This window comes from Cheilinus undulatus, linkage group 18 (assembly GCF_018320785.1).
Source record: "Cheilinus undulatus linkage group 18, ASM1832078v1, whole genome shotgun sequence".
Classification (NCBI taxonomy): Eukaryota; Metazoa; Chordata; class Actinopteri; order Labriformes; family Labridae; genus Cheilinus; species Cheilinus undulatus.
In genome coordinates this window covers 28,702,775-28,725,538 of record NC_054882.1, presented here as the reverse complement: position 1 = coordinate 28,725,538, position 22,764 = coordinate 28,702,775, and the positions used below count along the sequence as shown (strand labels likewise).

At 40.6% G+C, this 22,764-nt stretch overlaps 1 protein-coding gene across 5 annotated transcripts in view; it reads left to right on the top strand.

Annotated features, from left to right (window-relative positions):
* Positions 1–22,764, top strand: part of LOC121526521 (AT-rich interactive domain-containing protein 1B-like) — a 255,600-nt gene that overhangs the window by 170,371 nt on the left and 62,465 nt on the right. For all 5 annotated transcript variants that reach the window (XM_041813175.1, XM_041813174.1, XM_041813176.1 and 2 more), the window contains one exon: positions 5,966–6,266. In XM_041813175.1, the coding sequence (XP_041669109.1) occupies positions 5,966–6,266 (301 nt within the window). The remainder of the gene's footprint in view (positions 1–5,965; positions 6,267–22,764) is intronic.

The window sequence follows — 22,764 nt, the reverse complement described above, 5'->3', positions numbered from 1 at the left end:
AGCTGATCAGAGCTGGGCATGTGAGTACTGTGTTGTGCATGAACTAACACCAAGCTTTATTCCAGTGTTGTGTTGAGCTAAGTTGTGGAGTTGTCTAACTAATGAAGGTGACATATGGTAGCTTTATGATATCTTCAGGCTACTAAAGGACTACTTGGTGAAGGTAAATACTCAAGATCAGTTTTGCCGTTTGGTTCCAGTGCATGGTCTCAATAAAAAAGGTTGTTTGCTTAGTTGAATCTCACAGTGTTTATTTCAGGCCCTAGTTAGCTGGTTAACCATCTGGTGCAGAGCCCTAAGCATTACTGTCCCTTTGACATGGGCGGACAGGAAGTGACAGAAAAATAGATGTGAATATGAGAGAAAAAGAGGGACAGAGAGAGGGAGGGAGAGAGAAGTAGCTAGTTTCTCAAGTCACTCTCTTTTCCTGTAGCCCACAGGAAGCTGCAATCATTGGCTCCTCCCTGTCTAGACAGAGAACCACTTTCACACAGACACATATACATTCACACTCACACTCTCTCACACATGCTTGGTGCCTTCTACCATAGCAACTTTGATTAATTCCCGGTGTGCGGTGAGAGGAGACAACATCAGCACCATGGTCAGGGGAAAAAGTCCCACAGTCGGCTGGATGTGACAGCTTCCTGCCTCACACTGATGCCGCATACCCTGCTGGGGTCTGTGTGTGTAGCTGTGTGAGAGCAAGAGCAGGTCAGTGGAATGAGTGAGGGATGGATGGGGTGGAGAGTGTGTGTGTTGTTTCATCTGTCCCTTCGGCCGCATCAGTGCTCAAGCATGTCTCGCTGTGACAGCCCGGCATCCTGTGTGCCTGTCACACACACATAGACACAAGACAAGAGGGTGCAGGCAGGCTCCAACACCAGCGAGGTGAAGGGTCACGAGCGACTGCCTCTCCAATGTTGTGTGAAATGTGTAGATGGCAGTCTCGGCCCATTATGTGCATATAAGCGACAGTGGGTGTGTGTGTGTGTGTGTGTGTGTGTGTGTGTGTGTGTGTGTGTGTGTCCTGAGGTAGATGGGGGGGGTATCTCAAAGTAACTGGTTATTATCACCTCAATATTTTTCTTATTATGACAATTACATGCTCTAGGAGTGAATTAAGCGATACAGGACGCCAAGCGGGAGTGGTTGACAGCTATTTGGAGACTCAATGCACAGAGCAATTTGCAGCCCCGAGCCAAACAAATTGGATTTGGGCCACTTTGGATTGGGGCCCCAGATTGTTGGGCGTTTGGATCCTCCGACCGCATGCCTGCCTTGCTGGTTAGCTGGCTCTGATTCTTTACACATGACTTCATAGCAGACAGTTAGCCAGGTAACACAATACTCTCTGCTCCTTGACAAGAATTAAATGTACAAGTGGAGAAAGGATGCTTGTGTTGATAAGACTGATTTTTTTTCATGGTAGTGTTTCAGCAACCATAAGTAATGATTATGGTTTCATTTGGCATTACCTATTGAAATTTAAATAGTCTAGGATGTAGGAATAGGCAGGATAGTATATACAAGTCAGTTTGTATTGATAGTATGATTGCAAGATATGCAAAAGGTGAAAGAATTATGAAAAAAGGAAGTATGTGGGCAGATTTAGATGAGGTAGATAATTTAAAGTAGTTGATTAGTGCATTGTACATATAAGGCAGGGCATGTTACTACAGAGAGCCTTCTTACAGCATTTGAATTACAGTGGATAGATTATTTACCTGCAGCATTTGAATACACTAAATTGATTAAATGATTATTACAGTTAATTGATTGATTAGAGCAATAATGCATATGAGGTGGGGCATTTAACTGCAGTGATTTTAGTGACAGTTAACAAATTAATGAGTGCAAATGTGCATATGAGGTGGGCTTTAACCCAACAAGCTTTCTTACAGTAGAGTAACTTAGAGTAACTCTCTGACTGTTGAGTGGTCATTAGAGAAACTCTCTGACTGTTGAGTGGTCATTAGAGAAGCTCTCTGACTGTTGAGTGGTCATCAGAGTAACTCTTTGACTGTTGAGTGGTCATTAGAGTAATTCTCTGACTGTTGAGTGGTCATCAGAGTAACTCTGTGACTGTTGAGTGGTCATTAGAGTAATTCTCTGACTGTTGAGTGGTCATCAGAGTAACTCTGTGACTGTCGAGTGGTCATTAGAGTAACTCAGTGACTGTTGAATGGTCATTAGAGTAACTCAGTGACTGTTGAGTGGTCATCAGAGTAACTCTGTGACTGTTGAGTGGTCATCAGAGTAACTCTCTGACTGTTGAGTGGTCATTAGAGTAATTCTCTGACTGTTGAGTGGTCATCAGAGTAACTCTCTGACTGTTGAGTGGTCATTAGAGTAATTCTCTGACTGTTGAGTGGTCATCAGAGTAACTCTCTGACTGTTGAGTGGTCATTAGAGTAATTCTCTGACTGTTGAGTGGTCATCAGAGTAACTCTGTGACTGTCGAGTGGTCATTAGAGTAACTCAGTGACTGTTGAGTGGTCATCAGAGTAACTCAGTGACTGTTGAGTGGTCATTAGAGTAACTGTGACTGTTGAGTGGTCATCAGAGTAATTCTCTGACTGTTGAATCATCATCAGAGTGACTTCTTGTCAATTGCTGGTATTTTTGCATGATAAAAACTAAACATACCAATCAGTAGTAATAATTAATAAAGTTAAACTGAAATTTCAAAAAACATGTAATTAAAATAAAAACTAATGAAATATCCAGAACCATTTTAACCTTAGCCTACAGGTTAAGCTTTTCCTCCCTTTCATGTCAGACACTGCTGTTATGTTTTTGGATTTGGGCCACACATCTGTGCTCAAGTGCGTGTATAATCCAAATGAGCCTAACAGCCACTAAACGAATTACTGGTAAACATTTTCCCACCCCTAAACTGCCACTGGAAAAGCTGGCAGCAGCACCCAATTAGGTGAAATGCAATTATTCCCATCCATTCACACAATTAGCCTGTGGGTTAACAGCCTAGCTGTACTACGGGCTAGCTCTTGGTGTTTTGGAAAAGTCATTGTCATGGTTACACTGCCTCCAACGGTAAACCCTTCATGTCAAATGGCGTGCACCTAGGGCAGCCAGTCAGTTGAAAATAACAGTCAGACCTATTGGTGGAGGCAGCACATTACATCACTCAGCTCAGAACACTGGGTGACTTGATTGGCTGAGACAGGGAGTGGTACCACGGGTGAGGAAGAGAGAGAGGAAGAAAAGGAGGAAAGCTTTGGTCCCATGTGCTCAGCGGAGCGAGGGAAGATAATGCCAGGCGACAGACTGGCAGGCTGGCAGAGCGGGTGGGCACTCACAGCAGCATGATGGAAAACAAAGGCTTTGTGTGTCACCGCCGAGATCGCATTAACCAAAACAAGCAGCCATGGACCGACTGCCACTCTGACGCGGTTGTCTGCTCCACGAGCTCAGCTATGCATGGATAGAAAGAGAAGGGGATGCCTGTCTGACTTTTTATATGCAACAAACATGATGCTCAGGAAATCAGAAAAACAAGTTTGCTCTGTTGACATTGAATTGACTGTATTACTGAGCTGAATCAATTCACAACTGAAGTCATTTTTATGTCACAGTCGATGCACTCAAGACATGCAAGGTTGGGTAAACATCTCTAGTGGTGGATTTAGTGTTCTGGTATGTTAAAGTAAAAACTTTAAGTAACACCTTTAGGAGTACTTGACTAATGTTCATCAAATATATTGTGAATGTGAGCATAAAAAAGAACTTCATCAGGCAATCATACAAATGTAAATAAAGTATTCATTCATCCTGATTTACAGGTTTCTGTCTTCCTCATAGTTGATTAATAGAAAGAGCTGAAAACTTTTAAAATGAACTAAATTGTCATATTAAGATATATTGTTGTTGTATAATGGTGTTACTATTTGTATTCCCTTCAATATTTAGGCATTAACAGAAGGATCAGCCCCTACTGCCTGTTCTGTACCCATCCACAAGGAGGTGACTGAGATATTTTAGCTTTATATTCCCGGGGTTTCCATGTTGTCCATAACTGGGGTTGACACTTCTCTGCTGTGTCCTGATTGAAGACAAATGTGTAGTAAACAGGTCTTTTTCTCTAAATCTCAGTAAAATGTCACTCTCCAAGAGGCTTAAGTGGAAAGGTGACAAAAAAACTAGCGAATTTAATGAAATGAGTGGTGAGTTTGTGATTGTTATGCATCATATTTACTAATGATGGATGACAGGTTGATTACTGTAAAATGGGCCACACAGAAGTCATACCTGGTAAAACCTTTTCAATATTCACCAGTTTTGTGGATATAAAGACAAAAGATAACCTAAAAACAATAATTTTTCAGAATTTAATAGCCTTTAGGGGGCCAGATGTGAAGCTTTGGGAGGCCAATTGATAATCACTGCCCTAGGATATTAAACCTCCCAGTTGGAGCCTAAAGGTGATTGTGGATAATGGTGTATGTCAAATGTGAAATCAGTGTAGCTGAAGTTGTCTTTCTGAACTGTCATAGTGTTGTTTCATTTGTTTAATAGATGAAAAATCAGTAAATTCTTCTAAATTTAGTTTCATTTTTAACAAACAACCACATGAATCGATATATAATATTACATTAACCTTTTTGCCAGTGGCATTATGTTTTAATTTAAATGTTTTTAATGAAGACATAAAATCTTAGGAGGATAGTGGACAGAGTCAGAAACAGGGACATGGGCAGCAACATGTGGGAAAGGGCCCAAAGGTCGAACTTCATCATTCGCATACATGGGGCATGACCTAACCGCCAGGCCATCTGAGCCCCAAATCCTAACCCTAACCCTTTTGCCCAGACTCCTCAGAATTAAGTATGCCTGAGTTCACGTTAAATTACATGTTTGATGTTTTTCCTATATTAAGTAAGCAAGGCACATACACAATGTCATCCAAACACTGTGAAATCATGTAGATGTATGGTTGGGGTTTTAGGGTGTTAGGTTCCATGTAAGCTCCTGGTTGCACACAAACAGATGCATCACTGCAGTGGCATTAATGGTTGAAGAGGACTCAGGTGGGACAGGAGTGGAGGGTCAACAGGCCCCTGGTTAGCAGGTAGGATCAGCTGCCGTACACCCACCACTCATCCCCTCCACCCTCGAGTCAGCACCCAGTAAGAAAACCAGGGTCACTTACAGGTGACTTCCCCCGTATTCAGCTACAGCTGGGGCACAATCCGGAGAGTGTGTATGCCTGTGTGTGAGGGTGCAGCCATCACATTGCATCACATCACATCTGTTCTTCTCTTTATTTCTATCTCCATCTTTCATTCTGCCTTACTTCCCTCCAACGACCACTTTTTTAGAGTCGGTAATCTGTTTGCAGTGTTGGAGGGGATTCCCTGGAATCAATTCAGGATGGGGAGTACCTACTAAGTACACACACACTCACACACAGTTTCAACCTCACCACAGGGAATGAGAGCTGTAATATGAACTCACCCTTGGTCTGAATAAAAGCCCATTACAATTCATTTTCACCACAGCAGCCACTGTGCAGTAATAGCTTCTTCTGGGTAATGTTTTTGCTCCTATGCCAATGAAACACTGTCACTATGACTGTAGAGACTTTAGTTCAATGATTACAGTAGGTCACGGAGAAGTCAAACCTCTTCCTGCACGTTTCAACCTTTTAACCTGCAGTGTCTTATGAAAGCTTCAGAAATATGGTGTGTCTTTGTGATTCTCTTCATTTTTTTCTTTTTCAAAGGGTTTTCATATGTTATACAATGAAGACTTTCTTCCAGTCTCATTTCAACTCTCCTGAAATTGTTGCAATAGAGCTGTTTTATCCTGAAATCTTATTTACCAGAGAGATTTTAGCTCTGAGAGTTAGAGTTTAAATTTGCCTCCTGCTGCTTGTCACCTCTAATCAGATGGCTGGGTGAGCATCATGAATACTCACTGAAGGCCTTTTCCTCTGTTCCAGGATCTGTCTGGCTCGATTGATGACCTCCCCACTGGGACGGAGGCCGGTCTGGGCTCCGCCGTCAATGCTGGTGGCTCCTCCAGCAGCAGCAGCAGTAGCCAAGGGGAGCAGGGGGGGACTGGGAACCAGGGACAGTCCCCCTTCTCCCCCCATGCTTCCCCCCACCTCCCCAGCCAGAGGAGCGGGCCCTCTCCCTCACCTGTGGGCTCGCCTGCAGGCTCTACTCAGTCCCAGCAGTCACGATCAGGCTCTGGACCCATCTCTCCAGCCAGTGCACCCTCTGTCAACAACACGGCACCAGGTAAGGATGCCATCACATCAGAGCCTTAGTGTGTGCATATGCATCTTTATAATCTGATTTTTATCTTGATGAAAGGTGCAGTTTTACTGCACAATGATTATTAGTTTAATCACCACAAACAAGACAAGCAGCAGGAACAGCTCTGTATTTAACATCATGTACCACAGAGTTAGAGTCCCAGAGAAAATTGGATATTGCTCTGATGTCAAATAAGGTTTATTACCTAACACCATGTCCTAACAGTATGAGCATGTCAGATATCACACTGCATCATGTACCATCACATGCTTGCTGTCCACACAGCATCCATTAAATGTTCACTTTGCACCATGTATAAAGTATGACATCTAGCATTTTTATTTTGAATGTGGAGAATCAAAAGTATGGTATTTTGTACTAATGATCATTTGACAGCATTTAACCAAATAATTTGGCCTCAATGTAGACACAAGTCAGAGCACAACATGTTTGAATCACAGATGCCCACTTTCCTACAATGCATGACTATCTTTCTTTTATAAAACAAGCTAACTAAATCTGTTTAGAGAGGAAAGTGAAAGAAAATCAAGAGAATTTTCAACACCAGTGACAGAGTGGAATAAAACAATGGGGCTGAAATGGGTCTCCACATCATGCTGCTTTGCCCTGCATCACTTGTAGGACTTTACAATAGGAATCAATGTAATCAAGCTGATTTTGTTCATGACAATCACTCACGTTGTATCTGTTAGAGCAGTGTTTTCCAAACTGTGGGTCTGGGACCACTGGTGGACTCCAGAGGTACTGTAGGTGGGCTGTGAGAGGTCATTTACATTAACTAAAAATTATAGAATTAAACATTAACTTAAATCATGTTTTCAATGATTATAAAATATTAACTTATTTTGTCTGATGTGTACAACCAGTGTCATGGTTTAACTGGTGTTGGATTAACTGGTGACACTGTTAAAAAAAATTTAACTATGCCGCTCACTTCCCAAGTTAAAGAATTCATCAATGTCTCTGAAGACATTAATGCTGCTTGGGAACAGTTTGCTGGGCCAAAGTGTGTTTAAAGAGATGAACATTAGAAGAGATAATTTAAGGTCTCTGGAAAGTGATTAAAAAAAATCTTTATTTTGGATTTGTTGTATGACAGGCCACTGTGTTATGAAACAAATTTCAGTCATGAAAAACATCTCTAAGTTTACTACATTAAGTTTCAAAATCATGAAAAATGAGGCAGTAATATTTGCTCTAGGATGGTGTTGGGGAGTCGGTTGAATGAGCTAAAGCCACACCTACTCACCAGAAATACGACCCTCTCAAAATTAAAAAATGCTTCTGATCAGAGCGCAGCTGCCTGGCTCTGTGCCAGAGCACAGAGATAGTTGAGGATTAAATTTACCGTTTTCTGGCACAAAACCCTGCCCAAATAAACCAAGCCAGGAAAGAGGTGAACAACTTTCTAACAGTCTTAATCAAAAATTCAGACACACATAGATCTCAGTGTTTTCATATGTTTACAGCAACATTATTCCAACATATCTAGTGTGTTAAGACAAAAAGTTTGGATTTCATTTTTAAGTATCTGAAAGCAGAGTATTTGCATTGCATTACATGAAATAGAATAATCATAAATTAAAGGCCAATATTTGAGTCTCATGTTATGGTTTTACAAGATTTTTGGTGGGCCTCAGAAAATGTTCAGCTTTCAAACTGGGCTGCAGCATACAGAAGTTTGGGATGTGTTAGAGTGTGCTGTTAGACAGATGATGCTGGTGGGACATTATTCATCGTAGGTGTCACTGGATGTTTCATTTTCCTGTCCTATATGCTTCATTTATAATGTGCTTGCAACATTTGAAAAGTGGCATCAGACGAAAACTACTTGTCCCTGTAGACACACCACAATCATCAGAGCTGCGTTTCTGCCTGACCTTTCCATTTTTTTGGATTTAAAGACCTCAGCCTGATTTCATTTGTTTTTAAATATGTGCATTTAAAGAGGATTTTAAAAAGGTCATGTAGAAACTGACCCTGATGCAGAATAGGTATACGCATTTCAACAAATAACAACATTTAAATATTTTGCATTGCAGGAGTGCAGCTTTTTTCATCACAGTTTCTTTTAGCAAAGTAGATACAAAATCTGTATTTCTTTGCCTTAATCAACGTCTTGATTTCATACAGTTAGTCGAAATAAAAATGTTGGTGGAGATCTCTTTCTACAGAAGTCCACATAAACCAGAGCAACATCCTGGTTTAGAGCAGCTCTTTCTCTCATCTCCAACTCACATTATAATTCCTCCAGATCAATTTTCATTTCCCTAGTTTGGACAGAGGATGAAGCTGAGTGCACTCTGCAGCAGAACACCAAATAATATCAATCCAGCACGTCTACACTTTGATATCTCCGGCCCATTTGAAATCCTAATTCAGACCACTGAAGAATATTACAGCTTAGCACAGAGCACTTCATGGAATATGTCTCATTCATTTTCTTCACACAGTTTTTGTCCTTGCATAGGAGGGATTTGTTAAGTCTTTGATCACGATGTTGTAGAAACATGTCGCTACATTCCAGAGGAATTTTAATCGAGTCCACCCCCTTACTACCTGTGGATTGCAAGTATTTCCAACATTTGTGTGCCAGACAATATTTCCTCTCCATTCTCAGTCTTAATGAATTGAGACGGACTGGTAGTGCAGAACCTCCCATCTGATTTGTATCCTTATCTTAGATATGGCAGCCCAAACAAGACACCAACAGGATTATCAGACAATGCATGGTGTGTCTGTCTGTCTCCGGAGGCCACAGCAGAGCGCATAACCATTTAGATAAACAGCGAGCATCATAAATGAGTATGGATTTGATTTGCCTCAGACAGGCGTGCGAATGTGTTTATGTGCACGCCGTCCCTGCCTGGCCTCCCCGTCATCCTGCCACCTCTCTGCCCGGTTGCACGGCTGACCGGAGCAACAGCATGTCTCAGGCCCGTCAGTCACTCTGACGAGGCGGGGCAAAATGTCTTGAGTGAGATCCTGACGCCAGCTCCTCCTCCTTCTCCCTTCCCTCCTCGCAGCCGCTTACCGGAGTGATTGACGCTAATGAAAAACTGGGACAGTGGTTTTTCAGGCGCTCGTGCCAAGAGTCATGACGAGAATCCAGAATGAGGCGGCAAAGACGAGAAGCGAAACCGATTGCTGGGACGTGATTAATAAGAAAATATTTTAAAATATTCCCCGTGCCAAATAAATGGTGATAAAGCGTGGAGCAGTGAGCAACATCTGGCATGTTTTAGCGGCTGTACTACAATCAGTTTGAATTAGATCAAGGAGCAGCCAACCTAAGAGAGACACAGGAGAACTAATGTGGTTAGCGCACATCTGATTACTAACGCTCCACTTTCTAACACTTCATCACAAGTTAGGACACTTTGGTTAATGTTGTCTCTTTACTTTGGTACAAGTCAGTGAGGCGAGTGGGAGAGGGAGAGAAAGCAAGCCACACTGTGTAGTTATGTGCCAGTGTTTGTTGTCTTCTGCTGCTTCATAAAAAAACATGTTCTTCATTATACAAAGTTTGAACAATGACATGCTCCAAATAAAACCAAAAATAAATAAAATAAGACTACCTTTAATAAGCTTTTTAATTAGTGTGAAAAGATTACAGTTTTTGTCTGCAGTAGTTTGAGCTGCAGTCAAGAAAAAGTCAAAACAAAACAAGTCTTGTGACTGCATTGCATTCTGGTCCATTAAGGCTACTGTCACCAGGAAAATTAGTATTGCAGGCTCATCTTTAATGAATTCTGCCCGGAGATGACATCAAATCTGTTGTTTACATTGAATATGTGGCTGGGTTTTCTAATATTCTTCCCTTATAACACTTCCATATATGAGCTGTAAATGTCACAATGCACTGACAAATTTAAGAGTATAATTTTGAAAGAGTGTCTATGTTTTCACAAACATCTATCATGTTATCTATTACTCCACTAAAGGGCTTAAGTGATAAAGGAGCATTAAGAAATGTCATCTCAAGCTTTGTAGGACTGATTTTATCATGATTATTATTATATCTGGTGTGTGTTTGTTTTTGTGTTTGTGTGGTGTTAGACTGTCACCGGTCAGCCTCACTCAGAGGAGTGATGCGACATGTCATACGGCTGAGCACTCCCGGGACACACGTTACCCTTGACAGCGGTCAGAGGAGAGCAATTTCATCATGTCATCCTTTCACCTGGCTGTCAAACACACACTCACTCACAAACACAAACACACACACAATCACAAAAAAATAACCCAGAATGCAGGTAGAGCATTTATAACAGCTCACAGTAACACACACCTATGAAGAGTTACAGTAGTGAGATAAGTATTCGCCTCTTTCCTGATTTCGTTTTCTTTTGCATCTTTGCCACACTGAAATGTTTTAGATCATCAAACAAATTTAAATGTCATACAAATACAAACTGCAGTTTTTAAAATGCTGATTTCATTTATTAAAGGAAAATAAACATCCAAACCTACCTGGTCCTATGTGAAAAAGGGATTGCACCCTAAACCTAGCAATTTGTGCCACCCTTGGCAGCAACAACTGCAAATGTTTGCTATAATCACATCGCTGTGGAGGAATTTTGGCCCACTTTTCTTTGTAAAATTGTTTTGCAGGGTTCCTGCAGACCCCTTTAATTGGACTTTTTAAATTTTAGACCATAAAAATTCTTTTTTTTTTTTCTTTTTTTTAGTTAGTGGTCTTAAATTTTAGAAGGCACTTTTTCCGTTTTGTCTAAGCTTACAGAAACGGATCAAACATTGCAATAACGTCACCAATCATGGGGCAGTGTTGAGCAATAAAGGGAACAGTTCAACCCAGTGTAGCAAACACAACGAAGAAGAAACATTTGTAAGATCTTAATCTAGTTTTGTGAGGAAAAATAAGCAAATTACAAGTAGACAGACAGCTACTAGAGCACAACTGAGTAGAGGACAGAATCAAAGTCGCTCGGTGAGAGACGACAGCTTCTAGTGGATTCATTTTTCAACATAACAGACACACATAAGTTTAAGGGGATTGACAGTTGTAAAGTTCTAAATGCACGGATCCATTCTCATGCGTGCGTAGAGCATAAATGAGCCTTTAGACATGTTTTTATCCAGTCTTTGTTTATTATTTATTAGATTTTAAGCATTCTTTTTTGAGTCTATGCTTGTTGCATATGTTATAATAAAATCTGCTGTTCAGTATATTGATAGAAAAGGATCAAATTTGCCAGAAATCAATGGCCTATCAAATTTGGGTGTTTATGACCAAAGAAAGTCTTAGTCCTATTTCAATTTGCACCTTTCATTTTGCACTGTTTGTTGCTCAAAAACTGAAAATGATTTTTCTCTGCTTATAAAGTCTTAAATTTGATCGTTATGACCATCCTTTTTAAGGTCATGCCACAGCATCTAAATCAGATTTAAGTCCGAACTTTAAATACGCCACTCTAAAATTTTCATTCAGAATTTTTATGCCATTGAAAGGTGGACTTACTAGTGTGTTTTGGATCATTGTCCTGCTGCACAACCCATGTGTGCTTGAGCTTGAGGTGGTCGGACATTTTCCTTCAGGATTTTCTGCTAGAGAGCAGAATTCATTGTTCCATCAATTACAGCAACACATCCAGGTCCTGAAGCAGCAAAGCAGCTCCAAACCATCACACTGCCCCCACCATGTGTTGGTATGATGTTCTTGTCATGAAATGCTGTGTTAGTTTTACAGATATAACTGGATGCACACCTTTCAAAAGGTTCAACTCTTCACAGCAAAAACTGGAGTGTTGAATTCTCAGTGTTAAAAATTTCACTGTCATTTTAACTCCATTCAGAGTTAAATGGCCTTCAGTGTTGGAGTTATTTGACAGTGTTGATCTGTGCAGTGTTAATCTAACTCTGAAGAGAGTTAATACATTTAAGCCCTGCCCATTGTTATTTCAAATCTGGGGGGCAGAGTTTTCCCATCATGCCTTGGTACAGAGTGTTTAGATGTATTTTAGAAGTTTTGGATGTTTTAGATGTATTTAGTTGTGTTTGGATGTTGCCTGTTGTACAGCTGCAACTGTTGGAATTCCTTTGCTCATGTTTCTGGTGAATTATTGTTGTTTTTTATGTTAGACACTTCTGCACCATGAGTGTATCTGTCTATTCAGTTGATCAAATCCTGACTGTGGTGATGGATGGCCAACTAAAAGGAGCAGTGCAAATGATAAACTCAGGGCAAACACAGATGCTGTAACTGCCTTATTGCTCTGTACCTGCCTTGTGATACCTCACATTACTTGAGAAGTTTTGTTAAAGTTATATTAATTCAACACTTTCCAGGGAACTTATGTAAGCTCTGGGAAAGTGTTAAATTTAACACCACGGGGGTTAAATCAACACTGATGATTTGCTATGATAGTGTTAATATTTTACACTGTAAGAGTTGTTTGTTAACACTTTGCTAGTGTTGAAATTTTAACACTTTACAAAGTGTTAATATAACACTCTATCAGTGGTTCCCATATAAACCCTGGTGGAGTGTTAATTTCAACTCTGAGGGTGTTAAATTTGCAGTGTCAAATTTGCAGTGTTGTCTCGTCAATTTACAGAGTACTTTCCCAAAAGCCTTGGGCATCATCAAGATGTTTTTTTTTTTTTTTTTTTGGCAAATGTGAAATGAGATTTTGTGTTCTTTCTGGTCAGCAGTGGTTTTTGCCTTGGAACTCTCCCAAGGATGCCAGGCTCTTTCTTATTGCTGAATCATGAACATTGACCTTTACTGAGTCAAGTAAGGCCTGCAGGTCTTTAGATGGTGTTCTGGGCTCTTTTGTGACCTCCTGGGTGAGTCGTCAATGTGCTCTTGGGGTAATTTTGGTAGGCCAGCCTCTCCTGAGAAGGTTCACCACTGTTCCAAGTTTTCTCCATCTGTGGACCCAGGTTTGCTGGAGTCCCAAAGCCTTAGACATGCCTTTTGACCCTTTCCAGACAGATAAATGTCAATGACTTTGGGTGGTTTTTTCCCTCATTTAATGAAATCATAATTCAAAAACTGGATTTTGTTTATACTTGGGTTATCTTTGTCTGATATTGAAACTTGTCTGAGCATCTGAACCATTTAAGTGAGACAAATATGCAAAGAAATCAGGAAAGGGGCAAATACTTCTTAACAGCAGTGTATTTTCAGTGAAACATGAATGCATGGTCACACATGTAAATCACAACCATACACTAGCTTGCTGGGATAAGTGACACTGTCTCTAATTTTGTGTGTGTGTGTGTTACTGTGTGTGTGTTGTGAGTGAGAGGGGGAGACTGACAGAAAGCCAGCCTATCATACACCCATACACTTGCACAAATCTATCTTGTCGAAGCTCCACGGCACGCCTGTGATTCCCTCGTCTCCTCACCTCTCCTCTTCCTCCTCCCTCTCTCTCTCTCTCTTTCTGTGTCTCTCCATGAAGTAAATCCAATACACTGTAACATTATCCGGGCCTCGCCTTGCTATTTGGATTCTCTCCCGGAGCCAAAAAGGCACACACAGGGCCAAATTGATTTTCCTGTTGCGCTAGATTTGTGACAGTCGAGCAGAAATCACATTGCTCAACCGCCAACCTCCCCCTCCTCTTCCTCCACCTTGTATGCGCACACAAAACAGATTTCATACACACACCTCCTTCCTCCCAGTGTCTCTCAAGCAATCTAAAGCGTCCTCAAAATATTTTCCTCCTTCCATCAGACATCAGGGACAAGACATTTGTCTCTCATCTGGATGGATTCGGTTCTGGGACAGCAGGCATCCCAGCTTCCATCACTGACAGTGAGCTGTTGGAGAAAGTGAAGTTACCCAGTGAAAGTGCAGAAGGCAAGGTCCTAAAAAAGTTCAGCCTTCAGTGCTTAAGTTAGTGTCGTCCCTATTCTGATTTGTTTGTGTTTGCCTCTCCTGGATATTTCCATGCGCAGATAACATAGTGCTGCTGAGTTTGTACATGAGCTTGTTTGACAAGCTGTCCCGACGGTGACAGCCTGTCAGTATGGCGTCACTTCCTGTCAGCCTTAGTATGGATGTCCCAAAAATCAGCAGCAGATATATCCATTACCAGAAGGAACCTGATACATACTAAATCAACTTTCACACAAACAGAGCTCAGAAACACGGCTGTCATCGCTGTTACTGATAGGTGGAGCTGATAAAAATGAGAGATGTGCATGTCGGCTGCTGTGCAAGGAGAAATCCCTCAACATATTTCCGAGTCAACAAAATACACAGCAAGAAATTATGCCTCAGTTCTTTTTGATCTGAAAGCAGTGGAAGTACGGTGACATGCAGGTTGTTGCTCCATTATCACCTACAGATGTTTATGGGATTTGGATCTTGATTTAGCCATTCTGTGACCCTGTTTCCATAGCATACAATTTATTAATATTCCTCATTTACATCTGCTGCTTTATTATATCATGCTATTTAATTAAGTTATTTAACACAGAATTTTTGTCCATTTGTCCATTGGTCCATTTAAATATGACATAGTTCTCACTAATCCCTGCTTGTGTTACTGTTAAGGCATCACATTAATGCTGCTGGCAAAGCTTAACCTCCTCCACCTCAGCCTCCTCCTTTATATCATAAATCTTGTTGCACCCTCATATTGAGGTTCATGCTGCTTTGTAAATATTGCTTTTTAACTAATATGTTTTTTGTATTCAGTATGCATTGTCAGAAATATGTCCATCTATATGGGGGTTTCCAACTAAGTGTTCCTTTTGAGCAGAGCATTCTCAAGTAAAAATGTATATCTGTTTTGCAATGAAATGGTCAAATTTGAGATGAGAGTATTCCTGACTGAAACATAATTCTTTCCTTCTTTTTGTTGGAGTGATTGACCTTTTTTTATCCATGCTGAAAATGATTAATAACATTGTGTTCCTATCACCTTGGTATTCTGCATCTATTTTGTGCCAAAAGGCCAAAAGTCACTGCTGTTCATAATTTTGTACATTTTTGGATCTGGTCTGTGATTGGTTGTATTTCCTTTTCTTTGTGCAAGTGTCCGTGTGCCTGCCATGCTTTGAGAGAAACTCTAACACTTTTCCCTGTATTCTGCTGCTATTAATTGACACAGAGCACATCCACGCTTGTCCATGGCCCAGCTTGCACCATCCACTGAGGAAAATCACAAATACTCATCTCCACCTCTTTCTCTCCTCTGCTTCTCTTTCCACCAAGGTCCTCTGAGGTCCAGTTAACAGTTGCCTTCTGCCCACCCTCCTTCTCTCCCTCCTCCCCTCGTCAGCCTTGCCTCTCTTCTCCCATTTCTCTTTCCCTCTCCCCTCTAAGTTTTTATTTTTCTTTTTAAGAGGTGATTGGAGCTTGCGGGCGGGCGCTCGGGAGAGTTTAAGCTGCGTATCTGAGCTCCGCTTCAAGTGCTTCCAGGGTCTAAAAAAAGGACAGAGAGGTCAGGGTGAGAGGAAGGGAGACAGAGACGTAGGGAAGGCCAGGCCTGTCCAGTATGCTAGCTTAAGGGTCCTTCTCAATGAATCTCTTCCAACCAGTTTACATCTGCTCTTGTCCTTTACATCATCCCCCAGCCTAGCCAGTGGTTTGAATTCAGTTATTAGTAAATAAATTTCCATCTCTAATTATGGTAATGAAAACTGCAGATAAAAACTAACAACAGTGCCTTTTGTTTTTTTTACCATCAAGAGGTCAAGGTCAAACATAGACGGCTAGAAGGAACTGGAGGGATGACCTCGGATCAGGGTGTGATGCATAAAGGTGGCTGTTTCAAAAAACATCAGTAAATGGTGCCTCTGATGAGACAGAAGAACCCCTAAAATATTTGACCAGAAAGAAAGCCTCCAGGATGTTCAGCCAAAACTTATATTTCCCTCTGTTATTGGTGAAAGTTATTACAAGAAAGCAGGGTAGAGTTTTTATGCAAGTGTGGTTTTTCTGCCTTGTGTGGAGCCAGGCGAGTTTTCTAGTCACACCACTCCCTAAGAGGCTGCGTGGTGGGAACACTGCCTCTGGCTGTCCCTGTCCCTCTCTCTTTCTCTCATTATTTTTATCATGCTCGCTTTCTCTTATGTTCCCTCTTGTGTCTCCGGTTCCCTCGTCCCCACCCTTTTCCTCCCCATCTCTGTTTGTCTCCGCTGCTTTCCTTGCTCAGAGCATTGCTGCAGCGCAGGCCTCCCACCGAGGAACAAGCCTGAATTTTTCCATCCATATTTCTGCCTCTGTTCCTCCCTCTTATTCGACACATCTTTCCTCCAGCTCTCTTTCTCCACTTCTGTCCCTCCTCATCAAACCAGCTATCCCTTTCTCCCTCATGCCTCTGTCTCTCCTCCTCCTGATGGCTGTTCGTGTTTCGAAGTGAAACAGCAAAAAAATGCCTTCCCTGCAGACATTATATTCAAAAAACACACCATCGGCTAAAATAGCGAAGAAAAAAATGGCGCTGGCTTGCTGCGTTAGCCACTTAGAGAAATCCCATTCTAACTCTCACCGACTGGAAAACTCTAACGGAGCCCTAACAGTGTGCAATTATTTCCCTCCCCGACACCTATTTTCTCGGTTCTCTCACTCCATCGCTCTCTCTCCCCTGCATCCTGCTCGCTGTTTTTTAGCTTAAGCTGCAGTTTTGCTTTACTTACAGTTGCTACTCAGCATTGGAAGTAATGAGGATCTTGGGAGAGCGCTTGTTTTGCGAGCCACTGTAGGCCTGCATTCGTCCCCTACAGGGAGAGTTAACTGGCATTAGCCCCCGGCTCAGAGAGGCATTGACTCGCACCCATTGAGATCTAAACCACCATTATTGGAGCCTGCTGTTTATCTGCCTCTTTCCCCTAAAGACATGGCAAGTAGGGGATATTACTTCGGTGATGTGTGCGTTTTAGTGTGCTAGGTGGTGCAGGTTTATGTGTGTGCATTTACAGCCTTAGGGTTGTTTAAAGTGATGGTGCTGAAGCAGCCCTTTCTCTGTATTCTTCACCGGCCTATTAGTACTCACCACTGTTAGCTCACTTTAGCTAAAATGGGCCCTGCTGCTTTAGGAAAGCTGTGTTTGTGTGAATGTCCATGTAGAAAAAAAACGGCTCTGCTGCAGCTTTGTGTGCTGTTTACATGAGTCTGTTAATGCTACACAGGTCTTTAATTCACCTTCCTTTTATCAGCAATTAATAAAAGTCTTTCAAATGACTCTCAGGTTGAGTTTTCCTCCTTGACATTTCACATACAGAAACCGAGGCTTCCAAGCTTAATATAACCAGAGCCCTGAAACTAAACAGCAATATGGCCACAAGTCCTTTCCCTTGGCTTTGAACTTCCTCAGAGTTTGTGTTTGAAACCCTGATGAAAAAAAGCTTCAAAGACCACACTCGCTTTCTTCAAAGGAGACTCAGGGTTGCCTCGACAGTCCTTGCAGAAGAGAAATTTAAAAATGTGTATTAGGTTTTTAGCAAGAAGCATTATCTCCAAAAACGCAATGAACTCCCATTACTTCTGGCCCTGCTGCCTTGTATCATGAGGAGAAAGTAGAAAATGGATGTGCTCCTTAAGTGCTGTTTTACAAAGAGGAAATTACAGTTATTTGAGTCTTCAGCTGCTTTCCGAAAGAGCCTCTTCGTTAAAAAAATATCTTCCCTTATTGCTCTGGATAGTCATGTACCCTGTGCCATCTTTGCTAAACTCCATCCTCGTCATCAAAATGTAAGATTTGTTCATCAATCCTTCAAACTGGATTTGTATAGAGCCTGTTCATAACTAATGCTATTTCAAGACACTTTACAAGGAGGGTAAGTCTAGACTGTACTCTTTGTTGTATTTATAAAGACCCATCTTTAATCTGTAATGAGCACTAAGCGACATTCATAGGTAAAGTAGCAAAGAAAAACTTCTTTGGAGCAGAGCTAGCTTCATGTTGTACAGCCGTCTGTCAAAGCTGTGCTGGACAGAGGGAAATGCAAAAAAAGAGAGAGGGGGGTAAAGAAATAAAAACAGAGCAATGCAGAAATAGAAAGGAGGGATATACAGACAGAACAGGGAGGCACAGAAAGAGAGAGGGAGGTGCAGAACAGAGGTGGAAAGTATTTAAATACATTTATTTATGTCTTACTGTAATCAAGTAGCTTTTATGTGTACTCGTACTTTCTTGAGTACATTCTAAGATCAGTAATTTTACCTTAACTTTAGTGTATTTTGGGGAGGGATTGTTCTTCACTTTAGTTTAAAAGCATCAAGTACTGAGTTAAAAAAAAACTAAAAGCCACATTGAGGAGGCCCAAGCTCTCTGGCATCAATGTGAAACTGGCTGGTTGTATGGCAAAGAGAATAATTCCATATTACATCCCTAAACAGCTGTTGCATTTCACTTTAGGTGTAGTCACAACTTTTGGTTGGGATTCAAATTTTCTTGTTGTTACTGCACATCAAGAAAAGATGCACAGTAGCTATCAGCACAAATAAATTATTGGCAGACATTGAAAATATGTTATAGTATATTATTATTCGATAATATAATATTCACTAATCAAATCCACCAGTTATTAAGGAGTTTGATGACTCTCTTACTAGACAGACTACTATGGATAAAATACTGATATACAAATATATAAGGACATATGAAGCCAAACAAGCTAAGTTAACTTCTTTTGCTATTCAAATGTTTGTTTATATGTTAAATGATCCATTTTTCATCACACCATACCTTCCAACTGTTGGAGAAGGAAATTTTTTTTAAAAATCGGTTCTTATCACTATTAAGAAAAATATTAATTGTGCATCACTTAAAAGTAGCTATTCAGTACTCAGTACTATGAGTAAACTTGAAATGTATTACTTGTTACTTGAGTAGATATATAGACTGACTGAATATTCTGATATCAGCATTAGCAGCTAAGATGATTATGAATTGTTATGAATGATATTGAAAATTAAAGCAGTTAAAGTTGTGCAGCTCTTAGATTCACTTTAACATTTCTAATAATGATAATAAAGGTGAGGCTGCTGTTGGCATATGAAGCATCTGTAAACAGGTGAATCCACAGCACGAGGCCATCGATGTCCATAATAAAGGCAGTCGTTCATCTGTAAGGTCTAATTGGTCAGTGTTAAAAATTGCTGCATGCACATGCAGGCTTTCCAGACCGGCATTGGATCAGATTCTAAGAAATGACATCTAGTCAAAAAGTAGACTACAGCTACAAAATAACAAAAACAAAAGCACACTGCTTCACAATGACTCCAATAAAGTCAGATGCTTATGGATATGGTCAGCAGAGATGTTAATGCAATCATTTTCATAGGTGTGTTTTATCTGTGTGCTCATCTGGGCTTATGGAGGTGTAAATTACAGACAGCAGATCAACATGCAAGCTGAGGGACAGCAAGATATTACCACGCCACTGATTGCCACACGTGCTAATTGTGTTAAACAGCTCTTACGGGACCACAAGCACTACGAGTAGCATATAAAGAGATCTTAACACTGAAACAAAGACACATACAGGCTCCTGCAAGAAAAGCTATAACAGACTAAAGTCCATTCATAAAATCCTCAACTATCACAGAAATATATGAAACCTTTAAAATCACTTTTAAAGGCGTTACAATTGACTGTTACTAGAAGCTAAATACGATAATATTGTAAGTAGTTAAAGCCAGACAAGCAAACACAAAGACATAAATATTAGTCAGTCAGTAAAAGAATACCAGGATGGTGGAGGCATTTCCAAACATTTATTTGTTTTACATTTTCATTCATAGCAAAGAGTCTCTTTTATTCTGTGGACAGGAAAAGATATACAGTCAGCTCCTGCTGACATTTAGCTCTCTCTCTCTCAGCAGCACGAGGAACAGAACTTGCACGTCAAAGATTCAGCGTATGAATTATTAATGGTACAGATTAAACGTGCCAGGACTCACTGAGGAGCCAGTTTGTTTTATTTGGATGTAATTATTTAATGGCACCTTGTTAAAAATGGTAGTGAGGAGAGGAGAGGACAGCAGAGGAGAGAGAAAGCATTGGAAGAAGTGTGAAAATGTGAGAAGAGGCTTTTGTTTGGACAGTAATTGGTAGTGAAATAATTACAAAGTGTTCAGAGTCCCTCGTTCATCCTGAAGAGAGAGAGAGAAAGAGGGCTGAGACCCTGTCCAACTCAACTACACTACCACTCCTCTCTCATCTGTTTTTCAATTTCCTCTTTCCCAACAAAGATCTCTGTTTAATGCCCTCCTTCTTTCTATCTTATTCTCTCTCTCTAACACTGAAGCACAAACACACTTTGCATCAATCTCATCTCTGGTGAAAATTTACATGGGTATGTGGAGAGAGTAGTGGAGCATGGAGGGCACTGTTCCCTATTTGTACCTTCACACACACACACAGTCTAAGCTGCTGCCACCACCACTCTGCCATCCAAACAAACAGAGTCTGACAGCATGGCTGGTGCCTGGCATGCATCTCTGCACACACAAACACACAAAGGCTAGCCCGCGTTGTAGGGTTGACTTCCATAGTTTAAGGGTTCACTAAACTCCTAGCATACTTCATCCTGACTATCCATCCAAGCATCTGAACCCACGCTGCAGCTAAACATCCCTCTGGCAACAAGTGGCCATGACCCGTCTACATGAGGCTTAAGGCTCCTGCAGTCAGACACAGAAACACAATCTACATAAGGAATACTGTGAAGTGTGAATGCAGACACTGGAGCAGAATACATGAGGGGGCACATGCAAACTGTAGGATGCATTTTCCTACACAGATGCACATACACATATACTGAACTTACCTGTGCTAATCAATGACTAAGAACATTTAAGGAGTGTTAGTGTCATTTCTGCTTTTGCGGCATTTGATTTCAGAGGGAAGTGCTTTACTTTTTTAAAGTGGACACATTTCATGTTCTTACCCACATACTACTCACCTTAGCCTTTCCGGCTCCCACAGTGTAGGAAGATAGGATTTTAAAGTCTCATTTCACTTAAAAACTACCAGACAACTTGGTGGAAAAGGGGAAAGTAATCTGCAATCTGCAATTTTGCACATCTCTGTTTTTTCCTGGTCCATTTAACTATTTAGCTATTTTCATTACTTTTCAATCTGTATCAAGTCCTTTTTAAGTCTTCACCCACCAGAAGGTCCTCATTTCTTTTTAATAACAGCATTTTTTTAATTTGACTTTGAAATTTAAGGCTTTAAAAAGTCTTCAAACATCTTATTTTTACTAGTGAGTGGCCTTAAATTTTAGACAACGCTAGACGTCTTTTTCCTGTCTCTGTTTTCTACCTACATCTTTTTGATATAACTCTCTGAGACCCGAGTTTTTGTCTTACATGCATTTTTAGTTTCTCCCACTTATGTAGGATAAGTGGGACCTGATAAGTCCAAAAATGAAGCCATATCTATGAACAGGAAGTACTTTTTTTTTTTTTTACCAAAATGATGTCTCCATAAGAGGACAACAGGCTGATCTTACTGTACAACACACCACAGTTTTTTTTCTTAGACATTTTTAGTGTGTTTCACAGTTTGGCAGAATCTGTTCAGTCAATAAAGTCAGTTATGAAATAAATTTCCACCAAAAGTTCTGGAGATCTTTGAAAATTCATTTTAAAAGTATCGGAGACTTCCAAAACACAAGAAGTCCTCCTGAATTCACAAAAAAACCCAAGATATTACCACAAATTTCTGTTGAATTCCAAAAATCTCTTTAAAAATATCCCCAGATGTTCTCAAATATTCCCAAAATGTTTCTAACTTCTTGTGAAAAAAAGCCTAAAGATAAACATACAATTTTCACCAAAAAACACTTTGAAAATTTCTGAAAAAATCCAATTCCCCCAAAATTCCACAGAAAATTTTGAACATTTCAAAAGACATTCCCCACCTAAATTTCCAATCAAACTCCGAATTTCCCAATTTCCAATGAAAGTACCAAAAATTTTTCTTAATTTCTAAGCACACTGCCTTGGACCTAAAAAATAGACCCCCCAACATAATTTAAGAATATTTTCTGAAATTTCAAAGCAAATTCTCGACACATCCCAAGCAAATAATTTGAACATATATTAAAGTTTTAACAATTGGGTGTACTATGAAAAAGTCTTGCACTCTTTGGTAAAAGTTGTATCTAGTCATATCCTCTCTCTCACTGTCCCTCTCTATCACACACACAAACAGCATCCCCATCCACGTCAGCTAGAGGTCCATGGGTGGGCATATATCCTGCTTGTTTATTTCCTTTATTGTGGGTGGGGGTGGGGGTGGGGGGCTTAGAAAGTCATTCTTGCTGGTTTCATGATGATTTTTAGACACTGGTTCCCAACCTGGCGTCCTCTAGGGGGCGGCGCCAGAGATCTCAAGGCTTTGTCTGTTCTGAGGTTGCCAAGATTAGATTGGCATATACTAACTAAGATCATGGCAAAACTTTCCTTAAATAGTTTATACAAATTTATTTTAGTATAATAAACATATATAAACCTGTTTCCTTT